This window comes from Vigna umbellata, chromosome 7 (genome assembly GCF_029865625.1).
Source record: "Vigna umbellata cultivar VRB3 chromosome 7, Vumbellata_1.0, whole genome shotgun sequence".
In the NCBI taxonomy this organism is placed as follows: Eukaryota; Viridiplantae; Streptophyta; class Magnoliopsida; order Fabales; family Fabaceae; genus Vigna; species Vigna umbellata.
This window is the reverse complement of record NC_142171.1, coordinates 44,490,729-44,504,369: the sequence shown is the minus strand read 5'-3', so window position 1 is coordinate 44,504,369 and position 13,641 is coordinate 44,490,729. Positions and strand designations below refer to the sequence as shown.

The 13,641-nt window shown below is 36.3% G+C and overlaps 1 protein-coding gene across 1 annotated transcript; it reads right to left on the bottom strand.

Moving 5' to 3' along the window:
- Positions 1-8,696: 8,696 nt before the first annotated feature.
- LOC148196359 (7-deoxyloganetic acid glucosyltransferase-like) lies at positions 8,697-10,638 on the bottom strand. Its single transcript, XM_088094742.1, has 2 exons — positions 10,051-10,638; positions 8,697-9,810 (listed from the first exon to the last, which is right to left on the bottom strand). Exons 1-2 carry the CDS (start codon positions 10,592-10,594, stop codon positions 8,867-8,869), a joined length of 1,488 nt encoding a protein of 495 aa, XP_087950868.1. The 5' UTR covers positions 10,595-10,638; the 3' UTR covers positions 8,697-8,866.
- Positions 10,639-13,641: the final 3,003 nt, after the last annotated feature.

Below are 13,641 nucleotides of genomic sequence, written 5' to 3'. Positions count from 1 at the left end.
CTTTCATTTGGAGAGAATTCTAGTTGAAGACTAGCGTCTTCGTTTCGTTTGGTAATAGTTGTACTTAAGTGTTCAACCAAGGATATTCGTTCCTTGGGATTTGATTATAAACTTCAGTATATCTATATGTATTTGTATATTTTTTTCTTTCTTGAACATTAGTTAAAAGATATCTTATATTTATCAGGCCTTTATTCTATAAGTTAAGTAGTGCTCGGTCTTACACCAAGCGCTCGTACTAAGTAAGTGTTCGGTCTTACGCCAAGAGCTCGTACTAAGTAAGCGCTCGGTCTTACACCAGGCGTTCGTTCTCATTTTCGTAATCTATCTTTATAATAAGAGCGTTCGTCCAAACTCAATAGTGTTCGCTCTCTACAGGACCCGGTCTTCGACTGGCATTCGGTTTCCTCGATGTTTAACTCATTAAGAAGCTAAGTATTTATTGGCGTTCGGTTTCTTCATATGATTCCGTCAAGTGCTATTATTGATGTCTTACAGTATCTGTCTTAATTAGTTTCGGCCTAAAGTCTTAGTACTCGGCCTAGGCTTTACGGTGTCCAGTTTGAACTCTCAAGAGTCAGTTCATTAAATTGGCTCACTTGGTAAATAACGTTCGATTCTATTAGCCTCTGAGAACTATTATTGTATTCGGTCTCTTTCACAACCAGTGAGTAACTCTCTCGATTTGATCTGTTTTGAGTTGGAGACATCTCGGTCTCACTCCAAGTTTTCAATCTTGTTCTGGGTTCAAAACTAACATTCGGTATTTGGTATCCTACGAGATCTTTATTCAAATTGGTTAAGTTGAGGTTTTAATAATGAAAGATGATGGAATATGATATGAATGAAATGACTTTGGTTATGAAAGAGTATTCTGGGGAGGAATATCTCATGAATGGATATTGGAATTGGTAAAGTATGAATGTGGATAAAGCTAAGCCGGCGGTTCATCCTGATATTCCGTGATTACTCGTTCTCACGTAGAGAAGGGTAAGTCATGTGTGGGAATGACAGGAGGTCCTAGTCCTTATGGTTAATTTGGATAGATAGGACTAACCTCGGGTGGCAGCTGTTGAGGGTATCCCAGTTACTACATCACCCGGGTACACGAACGTTGTAGCTACACAGATTTCATACAGTCCGGACAGTTAGAGTCTAGTATTAGGCTTTGCATGAAAGAGTTAATGATTTATCTGGTTTAATTGATTTTATGAAATATATGTTGATACATGAATTAAATTACATAAGCTTACCCTATTTTCCTGTCTTGTCCGTTTTGTACGTTCGGTTATTGTCCTGTCGCAATGATCATCCGTGTGGATGTGAGCAGAATAAGAAGAGCTGCTAGAAGAAGCGCTGGAAGAAAAAAGTTTGGTCGGGTTAGAAGTTAAGACCGAACAGTAGAACCGATCGGTCAGTAGTTAGTTTATTTGTACGATGATCGTTCAATCATCTTTTACCTTCTTCTTTTGTATGATCGTTCAGTATAGGTCTTTTGTAAACCGTTCGGTCTATATTGCTTATTTGTGCAATTTTAACTTTCTCGTTAATCTGTAAGGTCGTTCGGCCATAAGCGTACGTCCTATCTTTTGTAAGATTGATCTGTAGTATTATTAACGTGTGATTATTCTATTATATAATTTTATACTGTATTTTTGGAATCTTACAATTTTTAATTTAATTAATTTAATAAAGTATAAATTTTATTTTATTTTATTTTTTAATAATAAATACATGCGAATTAACTAATATTTGTTATTATTAAAATCTTTGTTTTTCACTGTCTGAAGTAATTAATACTTATAATATTAACTCCGATATATATATTATATATATATATATATATATATATATATATACATATATATATACACGAATACAGATATTTGTGTCCTATAAACTCTTAAAAAATACAATCCACACAATTTATTATATAATATTTTTAATTATACTCCTTTTATTTTTAGAAAAATTTACATTATTTAATAATTTTTACAGTGGTAAAATGATTTTTATAAAAATTTAACTTTATATTAAATTAAAAAAGAGTAATACTGACAGATATTCTTATATTTTAATGAATGTGTTGTTAGAATAGGACTGTAAAGAATGTATTTTGTTTGTTGTACGTAGTGAAAAATTATAATTTTTGGGAAATTGTTTATTGAACGGCTCATGCTGGTTCTGCTGAAATCAGATTCTGAACAACTAACTATATCTTCCAGGCCATGAGCCGCCACATTTCAACCTTTCCTGTCGTTTTTATTACAAAATGTTATTTAATTTAATTTTAATATTTTTAAATTTAGTTTTAAATTTTTTAAATTTTATTTAATTTGGTCTTTTTATTGTCGTTTAAATAATGGTTTAATCCTTTTCGACATCCCTATTTATGTACGAATGTCTCAATTGGGTCCTCGTTTGTTAAAGTGTATCAAAATGGTCCCTAATTTTGAAAATTGATATCAATTGAGTCCTTTCCGTTAAGTTGGCTGGACGGAGTTAAAAAAATTGATGAGTGGATGCTGAGATGACGAACGAACGTTCGTCCACCAGCGAACGAACGCTCGTCCACCAGCGAACGAACGCTCGTCCACCAGAGAACGAACGCTCGTCGACCTCTTATTGCTGGACGACCGTTCGTTCCACACTGGACGACCGTTCGTTCGGTGGTCGACGAATGTTCGTTCGTTGGTGGACGAGCGTTCGTTCGCTGGTGGACGAGCGTTCGTTCGTCATCTCAGCATCCACTCATCAATTTTTTTAACGCCGTCCAGCCAACTTAACGGAAAGGACTCAATTGATATCAATTTTCAAAATTAAGGACCATTTTGATACACTTTAGAAAACGAGGACCCAATTGAGACATTCGTACATAAATAGGGATGTCGAAAAGGATTAAACCTTAAATAATTAATGAAAGGTGTATAGAATCTATCATGTATAAGTTAGTGATTTTTTCTAGTTCTTTTCTAATTTTTTAATTTGAAAAAAATGTTTACTATCATGTCAGCAAAGTCAATTTCACACTGAGTCGTCACCCATAAATCATCAACAACCTCACATTTAACCTTAATTCCATGTTCATGATGATTATCAGTATCATTCTCTTTTTCAAAGCTAATCTAATTCTTAGCCTCCTTCACCCTTGCTTACATTGAAGATCAGTCTCATCCTGGATGTTATCACCGCCCCCATCATCCTGGTCCACAACGTGAACCTCAACATCCAAATCCTCAACCCTACAACCATTATAATCAAAAAAATGGAATTAAATGTCATTATTTACATTGATAATGTTTTGTTTAAATACAAATAGTATTATACTGTCAAGATCTTATAATTATAATTATAGTAACACGGATAAATATTTTCTTAAATATGAAGTTGATGAATAATTACAATAATTATTGTAATGTCACATTATAAAAGAAAATTAATTTGTGAATTACAAAAATCAAGAATCATTTAAATATTTAACATAATATTTGATTATGTCTAGTTTTTTCTCTCTAATTGTTGGTCACATGATCATGTTTAGTTTGTCTCTTAACAAGTTGTATCTTGTATGAGTGAGATGTTTAGTCAAATAATCTATAATTTTATCAATAGTAGGAAGATAGACCACAATTACTTCATTTTGTAAGATTTGATCTCGTGTGTACTGCACATCTATCTTAATGTGTTTAGAAATAGCAAGTGCATGATTGAATTAGAAGCAATTGACTTGTCACTTAGGTTATCACATCACATAATTGATTTTTTGAGCATTTTGTAGTTTTCGTTTTGTCAACAGGAATCTAATCCAAGCTACTTTAGCACTAAAATTAATTAAGGCTTTATATTATAATTTTGTACTAGATTGTGACACTATCTTTTGTTTTCTTGGAAACTAAAAGATAAGAATTTCTCTAAGAAATACACATTGTCCTGTCATGAATTTTCTGTTATTATTACTACATAATAATACCTTATAACGTAAAGATCATTCGAAAGTTTTATAGTTTTATGTGGAAATATATATGTTGATTGTGCCTTAAAGATATCTTAATATTTTTTTTATTCCTTGCCCATGATTCATAGGTGTGCTCGTATATTAATTGAGCTTGTTGACCGCAACAGTTTTTCCAATGTCTCGAAATAACCTTGTACCAATATGAGTCACAAATTTATCTACTTGTTTTCCATCACTATATTTGAGGGTCCATTATCTACAAAGTGTCAACCATGGTAGATCACAACTTCAAAAACCTCATCACACATCCCAACCTATATAATATAACCACTTACCATGTCAAGTTCTAATGTCATAAAAAGAACACAAATTACAACTTATACCTCAAATCAAACCCTCTGGAAACCACAACCCACTCACCACATACAAGCCACATAATACCTTTGCAATGCTGATAATATAAAGTAAACGGAAAACTTTTTTTTAACAATTTTCCATGACAACATTTTGACAATTGTAGCTTTTCAACCAATAAAATTTTCACACGTAGTTATTGTGAAAAAGTTGTTAACTATAAAATACTATCATCCAAAGTAAACACTATAAAATACATGCATTTGCAACAAATGCTAAAGCAACAACTCCAAACTTTTTTTTTCACGTAATTAAACACTATAAAGCACTAAATTAAGACTCACAAACACACAATTGGAAACCGAAAACCAAATGAACAGTTAAAAAGAAAAAAAGACTTCAATGATCGAATGCTATAGGTTCACTAGTAAAAAATTGGGCTTTTACAGCGCACATTATGCCACGGTTCAACAGAAACCGCAGCATAATGGTGCGCGGTGGCAGTTTTGTAAATAAAACGAACATATATGCCGCGGTTCTCTGGACAACCGCGGCATATACTCCAGTCAACCATTACCTTTGACGCCACGTATGAATAAAAAAATTAAATAACAGCGTATATGCCGCGGTTCTCTGGACAACCGCGGCATATACCCCTGACAATTTATTGCAGGTGCTGACTGGGTCAGAGAATTTGAAAAGTTACAAGGGTATATGCCGCGGTTGTCCATAGAACCGCGGCATATACCCCCTGTAACTTCTCAACTTCTCTGCCAGTCAGAAATTTCAGAAGTTACAGGGGGTATATGCCGCGGGTCTCTGGACAACCGCGACATATACCCCCTGTAACTTCTGAAATTCCCCAGAAGGCAGTTGGGGAGACAGTTGTGTGCAGCACGTTACAGGGGTATATGCCGCGGTTCTTCGAGCAACCGCGACATATTCTCCTATCTGAAATTAATTTAATATATATTTGAAATATTTCGATGTATATGCCGCGGTTCAGCGGGCAACCGCGGCATATAGTTTGAAAATAATTTCAAAAATGCCATTTAGGATAATTTTTTAAATTAGTATATGCCGCGGTTGGGAGTTAAACCGCAGCATATACCCCTTATATACCGCGGTTAAGTAGTGAACCGCGGTAGATTCCCCAGTTAGAGTTAAAAAACAAAACGTTGGAACAGTGTCGTCTTCTTCATCGCGCGCAGCGCTCTGTTTTCGCGTTTTTCTTCTCCTCCGACAGCCATCATCTCAGGTACGCGTTTCTGCACCGTTTAAACTTGAAATTATTCGGTCCTTTCTCATTTGTGTCGCGTTTGAAACAGTTTTAGCCGATCAAAAGGGTTTGAAACTCGTCATTCCCTCTCCGCTGCGACTTTGCACCAAGCGTTTCCGCCGTTCCTCTTCCAGGTATTTATGCCCTTTTGCATTCTTAACGTGATTTCTTCATTAGTTTTTGGATAATGCTATAGTTTTGGTAATGTATGAAGTTTCTATAGTTTTGGTAGTGTATGGTATAATTTTTGGTTTAATTTTGATAATGCATGAAATTGTTATAGTTTTGGTAATGTATGGTATGGTTTTTGCTATAGTTTTGGTAATGTGTGTTGTAGTTCTTGTATTATTTATAAACCTTAAAATATTATTCACTAAGTTTCAATGATATGTATGAAATTGCAAGTTTGATTTTTAGTAGCTTATCTTTTTATGTAATATTTAGGAATATGGATCGAAATTGGATTAATTTACCACGTATTAGTGCTGAGTACGAGAGAGGTGTAGAGGAATTTATACAATTTGCGCAACGTAATGAGGGGAGAACTGATGATGAAGTGAAGTTTAGATGTCCTTGTGTGAACTGTTTGAATGGGAGAAAGTTGAACGCAACTCAAATTAGAGAACATCTTATATGTGATGGTTTTCTAAGATGCTATACAACATGGATCTGGCACGGCGAAGAAATGGATTTTCCCACTGACTCTCAAAGTGTAAATGTTACTGATTCCACCATGGAAGAAGATCGACCGGATGAAGACAAATTGGAGGACATGATCCGCGATGTTGAATTCATATACACTAATTAAAATGAATTGTCTTTTGCAGAGATTCAAGACTACTACACCAGTTCCTGAGAAGTCACTATTATTCATTAGGAACGCTGCTGCGAAGTATATAGTTAGATTATACAATAGCTCTTAGATTTAGATTTAAACAATGCATTTGATTAGATAGAATTTTCTTAGACTTTGTACTTTATTTGATGTTGAAATACATTTGAACATGTGTTTGTTATGTTGAAATTGAATTTCTGTACATGTTTTTATATGCAGGTCTGTTTTTGTGGTAGTGGATATCACAAAAACATACCTGCAATTTTAAAAAACTGCAGGGGAATATGCCGCGGTTCTAACCACAACCGCGACATATAGTGATTCGTTTTTTTTAAAAAACGAGACATATGGCCGCGGTTTTGACACTAACCGCGACATATTCTACACTCTTTTGCTGCGGTTGAACCGCGGCATATAGTGTCTTTTTTTTTTTTTTTAAAAAAATGGCTTTAGACCGCGGTTCCCTCGACAACTGCGGCATATTCCGCAACCTATATACCGCGGTTAGAACCGCGACCTAAAGTGTCTGACTTACTACCGCGGCTGAATATGCCGCGGTTCAAGAACCGCGGTAAAAGCCCCTCGCTGCACTAGTGGTTTTTCTTCTCCAAGAATGAACAAACAAATCTCCAAATTTAGGTTTCCAATTTCTAATCTCCAACAACTCACTCTTTTTTATTCGTGCAAAACCTAAATTAAAATTTTGCAGTATAACTCCACAGTCAACATATTATTGTCACATTTCACACAAATGTTACCTAACCACTCGAACTCACTTAGCTATAACATTATAACATTAAAGACTAAATTAAACATTTTTAAAAATTAAAAAAAAAACAAAATTGAACCAAAAAATAATAACAAAAACGAAATTTTAAACCAAAAAATTAGATACATCAAATAAACAATAATTAAATCTTACGTATATCCCTTTCAATCAATAATTAAATCTTACGTATATCCCTTTTAAATACCATTATATACATAATAACTTGAGTTATTCTTATCCATAAGATACATCAAATACAGTTCTTACAATACTAACAAATAAGCAATTATGAAATCTAAACAGCACATTACAAAAACTTTAATTTTTTTTAACCATGTTAGTGGCTAACATTTGCCGAAAACCAAAATTAGTTATATACACTATACAAGTTAATTAAATACCCCCTTCTATAAGAATATTAGTTAAAAAAATTAAAATGAAAAAAACACTAAAAAAGTGCGTGAAAAAAATTTTGTAGTTATTTTTTATGCAACTCTAATATGATTTAAAGTATCTATTTATTTAGTCATATCCATGCTTAAATACCCTTTGCATTGCTTTATATATGTTTAAAGTATATTTCATACATTAAGAAAAATAAACACTTGAAAAGATAATATTCATTCAAAATCGATTCTATTAAATATCTTTACTTTTATTTTTCTTAATTATAATATATATATATATATATATATATATATATATATATATATATATATATATATATATTACTGAATATTTCAAAGCCACAATATGTATTACTGGAAAAAATTCAAATTTTACATGAAAAGAAGGTGGGAAAAAATCTTTATGATCAGGTTGAACAAACAAAGAGATATCTGATTTAGACACACGAAAAGAATACAAAGTTTCAACAATATACTAGTGTTATCAAATGCATAATATTACACAAAACCAATAATCCACTATATATAGCACTATAGTGGGTATTTAACAGCACAGAGCAATACACCATGGCAACATCAACAATTCAGCCACCAGATGCTAAGATAACCTCATCGAAATAATGCAGAAATGGATGAAATGTTCCAAAACAACTTTCACCGCTTTATCACTGTAAACAGGTATTGCCAAAAACAAATATGTCTAAAAATATAATGTATACACAATATTTAAACAAAGTCACTCCAATTACTTTAAATTTATGATACTAATTTTTTTTTTGGGTAATGCAGCATCTTCATTTTCATCCTCATTTTCAAGATTACTACAATCATCGTCGTTATCAAATCTAATGACTTTTATTCATCTTGTTTTTTAAACATTTTAAAGTGAGATATCATGTACATAAAACACGACTTCCATTGAAGAAGTCGTCTTCCCCCAAACACGATTTACTAATTTTTTAAAATTTGACCATTTTCATAAAATCGATGGAAAGTTACACTATTTTCATTGAAAAAAAAAACAACATATTCCGGTGTATAGAGTTATACACGAAAAATGAAATAATGAAACCAGAAGAACCAAATACATCAAGATGTGACAAAAACCCCCAAAAGAAAAGCTGCGTTTATTAGGTGAAAATAGTAAAGGAACTTAAATAATAAGATACCATTAGGGGCCACCTCACTGACACACCTCAACTGGTTTCATAGGATTAAAATTGGATGTGAGCCATGGTTACAAGAAGGAAACTTGAATTGTGTAGTGTCAATTAATTTTCCTGCTAGCTGATTTAATGAATTCAACCAAATCATGGAGACTGGAGTAAGAAGAACCACCTGGACTCACACTCTTGTCAGCCAACGTAGCCATTGCTTGAGCTGATTTCAGAAACTCCTCCCTCCTATGAACCATCAGATCATTTACCATCTTCTCTACAACGTCTCTATCACACAAATCTTTCATGTCCAACCCAACTTTCCAAACCTCACTCACAAATCTGCTGTTAATCTGCTGATCCGCAAAGTATGGCCAGCAAATCATGGGCACTCCAGCCACCAAACTCTCCAAGGTTGAGTTCCACCCACTGTGCGTCAAGAACCCACCTATGGCCTTGTGTGCCAGCACCTCCTCTTGTGGCGCCCACCCCACTATGAACCCCCTCTCTTTAGTCCCTTCCTCCAACTCAGCCGCTACCCGCTCATCGTTGTCTTCTCCGGCCACCATATCAGGCCGAATCACCCACAAGAACCTCTTCTTGCTGTTCACCAAACCGTACCAAAACTCCATCAGCCTCTCCCTTGTTACGGTAGTAATGCTACCGAAGCTGACATATAGCACCGATTTCAACGGCTGAGAGTCAAGCCAAGTCAAGCAACTTCTATCCTCTTCCCAGAAAGAACTCGTGGACGGCGTCGTTTTCGCGTCAGATACTCTTCTGTAGTTCAAGTGCGCATGGAGAGGACCGACGGCGAAGACTCGGAGAAACTTAAGACGCATTTGGGTCAATAGAGGACCATCTAGATCCTCGAAAGTGTTGAGTATGACTCCTCGGGCTCGAAGCGTTTGATGGCAGTCAAAGACCGTGGATTTTAAAGGGTCTACTAATTGGTTGGTTTCTGTTCCTCGAAAGAAACCTGGAAGATCTCGACATCGGAGAATGTTTTCCATGCCTGGGAGAGTGGCTATGATGCGATCCATGTCTTCCTCTCCTTCAATAAGTTTCGATTCAGTTCTCATCGTATCAAGCATGATGATTGAAAACAAACATAAAACTTCTCTCATTAGGTTAATTCAATCTAAACTCCAACTTACATTCTATTTTTAGGTTTCATCACTTTCTCAAAACTACGTTAAACACTACTAGAAGTTTCATACCTATTAGCTTTGTAAACCAGGGCTCTCGAACAAACAAACAAGTACTGCATACATTACAATTTATAGTTTTATACCTCTGATTGGAAGTTCATTGGACTCAAAGAGATTTGGAGCACAGAACAAAGCCCAGAAGCATGAAGCACTGATGGCGCGAAAATGAATGACCGGTATCCCAACCTCATCCGCCACGTCAGCAGTGAGGCCTCCAAAGAATCCGTCACCAATGAGGCACGTGATTTTGGGTTTTGCAGCAGTTTGGGAGAGAATAATGTCTATGATGAGAGGTTTTGCGTGCAAGTTCATTGAAGAATAGAGGTCAGCTAAAGCGTTGCTATCGGAACGAGGATGATCATCTGGGAGGCCATCGGAGATGGACTTGACCTCGAGGTTGGGGTAGGTTTGTGAAAGAGAGTGGATGTCGGCGAAACGGTGGAGGCGGCGGTGGATGAAATCGGTGGTGAGAAAGGTGATGTGGAAGTGATGCAGAGCTAGAAGCTGTGCCAGCTTCATCATGGAGTTTACGTTGCCTTGCATTGGTCCTGGTAAGAGGAGCACATGGTGTCCACCTGCTTCCCCTTCTTCTTCTTCCGCCATGTTGTTATCTCTCTCCACCGACATGCGACAGCTAGAGCAGCTCTCAGTCGTTTATATTCTTCATTCAAAATATACTTTACATCTTTCAAGACAAATAATTGCTTTACAACTCATTTTTTACATTATTAATATATATTAATTTTTCAACTTGTAAAACTAAAATATTAATATATTTCGTATCACGTACGTCTTTTTATTAATAAGCTAAAATATCACTTTGTCTTTTCACATCGCTAAAATTAAAAAGAAAAAAACCATTGATTTATAAAAGGCTTAATTACCTACTTAGTCCCCATGTTCGGAGGTAATTTGCTGTTTAGTACCCGGTTTTAAAAATGTAGGCATTTGGTACCTATGTTTTGAAATTTGTATCAATTGAATCCTACCCACTTAACGCCGTTATAAATCTAACGTTTTTGTGACTGTGTATGTGATTTGTGGACGAGCGTTTGTGGACGAGCGTTCAGGACGATCGTCCAGCGAAGAGGACGCTCGTCCAGCGAGGCAGAAGAGGACGCTCGTCCAGCGAAGCGAACGCCCAGTCAGGCAGAAGAGGACGCTCGTCCAGCGAAGCGAACGCCCAGTCAGGCAGAAGAGGACGCTCGTCCAGCGAAGCGAACGCTCGTCCATAACCGCTCGTCCACAAATCACATACACAGTCAGAAAAAACGTTAGATTTATAACGGCGTTAAGTGGGTAGGATTCAATTGATACAAATTTCAAAACATAGGTACCAAATGCCTACATTTTTAAAACCGGGTACTAAACAGCAAATTACCTCCGAACATGGGGACTAAGTAGGTAATTAAGCCATTTATAAAATATACAATGTACTAACACGAGGACAAATTTTCAAAAGATTATAGAAATATAGGTAAGTTGTATTTAAATGGTTGGAAATCAAGTACGAGTACAAGTACTGTATTGATATAAAAGTTGTATTTAAATGGTTGGAAATAGAACAATTATATAAAAGTGATGAAAGATCTTTTATAATCTATTATTATTTTAAGGTTTTAGAAAAAAGGCTCGTGTCAATTTTATAATCAATTCCTTGTAAAATTATATCTATTGAGGTTTGTGTTTTTTTAGTAAACATTTTCTTTGATAAACGTAACAGTGATATCAGTCGATAATTTATTTTGGTGGCCGATTCATACGAATTATAATAATTCTTATATGAAAAGTTTTCCCAACGAAGAAAAGTTTTCCTCACGAAGACTTATAAATAAGCATGTCCCATTAATAAAATAAAGTCGTATTTTTAAATAATGATTTTTAGTTTTCTAAATCTGTGTTTTATATATGTATATGAAATAATCTCAAATTACAATATGTATATAAAATTATTTTAAACTTTTATATATTTTTATACCATTTTGGATTATGTAGCATATGATTTAGGTCATCTTTAATGATTCTACGTTGGTTAGAACATTTCAGTATAAGTCAAAATGTAGAATGGGTTAGTGAAACTTTAAATAAAATAATCATCTATACGTGGTTTAAGTTTAACAAAAGTTCATAAATCTAATATTAATATTTTTTACAAGATAATTTAGCTATGTATTAATTATAACATTTATGGTTAAATATGTTTTTCGTCCCTTAAGTATCACTCGATTTTGGGTTTAGTCCCTACTCGAAACTTTGATTGCTGGCGAGACCACGTTTTATGCCAGCTTGTCTCTTCACTCTTTGCTACGTTGCTTTTCTTTTTTATCTGGCCAATAAGAATCTAACACGTGTCAGCCCCCTTCCATACCAAATTAGGGTTTGTCAGATTGGGGAAACTTACCCCTGCACCTGTGCCACAATTTTGCTCTTCTATCTTACGCCATCATGAGCCAAGAACGCGAGAAAGGAAGGGTTGCTCTCTTGCAGGTGGCGAATGGAGTTTCTACTGTGTTTTTGGATTTGCAGGTCTGATGCAGGTGATGGCGCATATGGATGACGGTGATGATGCGAGAAAGGATGTCGTGGCTTGCAAGGATTTTGCGCGTTGAAGGTGGCGTTGATGGAGGATGGCGTCGCTGCAGGGGAGCTTGCAAGATGAAGGCGCGACAGCGGAGAGGCTTAGGCGATTTAGGGTTCGTCGCAACACTCGCGATTTGGGATTTCACTTGGTCGTGGTTCTCGATTGGTCGAAGCGAACTAGGTGTGCGTCTTTCGGCACGGTGCGATTTACGATTGGGGTTGCTCGCATTTTCTGGATTTGTTTGAGTTTCAGGTGATCTTGGGAATGCCATGGATGCTCGCGTTTTCTGGAATGCCATGGAGAAGGTGTTGACGGCGCGGAACAGTGGACGTTGGCGGTCGTTTGCTTCGCCGAAATGGGGATGATAACCCCTACTTTTGGGCCGCGCCGAATCAGAGGAAGGGGAGACCAGTCCTCACGACTCTGACCGGTTGTCGAGGACGGCGTTGGCGGTGACCATTCTGGTTTGTGGCTCGCGGAGGCTGGGCTCTCTCAGGCGACGATTGGCGGAGGAACGAGAGAGCTTCTCTCGCGCGCGAAAAAAGGCAAGGAGGGAGAAATCGACGCCGCGGCTGGAAATGGCCCCGATGGCGATTGGTGTCGCCGGCGACGCCTTGGACTGAGCGGAAGGTTCGACACAGCGGTTGGTCCGATGAAGGCTAGGGTGCACACGTGTAAGGGGAGGCAAACCCCTCCCTAGGGCTCCATTTGTTTGAAGAAGGGGCTCCGCTGTTTGGATTCTTTGCAGGTGAAGAATGGAGATGCTTGCTTGATTTGTGGCTTGGGCTGTTGCGTGATTGGGGTGATGGTACACTAGAAGCAGTTGTTGTGCCGAAGAAGATGAACGAAGTTCTCAAGCACAAGCAACGTGACAAAGAGTGAAGAGACAAGCTGGCATAAGACGTGGTCTTGCCGTTTGCTATGTCAAACAAAAGTTAACGCCGTTCAATTTTAAGGACTAATAGTAATAGTTTCAAAACTATGAGGACTAAAAACAATCAAAGTTTCAAGCAGTGACTAAACCCAAAATCGTGTGATACTTAAGGGACAAAAAACATATTTAACCCTAACATTTATTATCATTAATGCACAT

What these genes read in the sequence shown, in the direction of transcription:
- LOC148196359 (XM_088094742.1), bottom strand. Translation starts at nt 10,594, where the DNA reads ATGTCGGTGGAGAGAGATAACAACATGGCGGAAGAAGAAGAAGGGGAA. An exon ending in CAATGAACTTCCAATCAGAG is followed by an intron (nt 9,811 to 10,050) that starts GTATAAAACTAT and finishes AACTTATTGAAG; the next exon opens with GAGAGGAAGACATGGATCGC.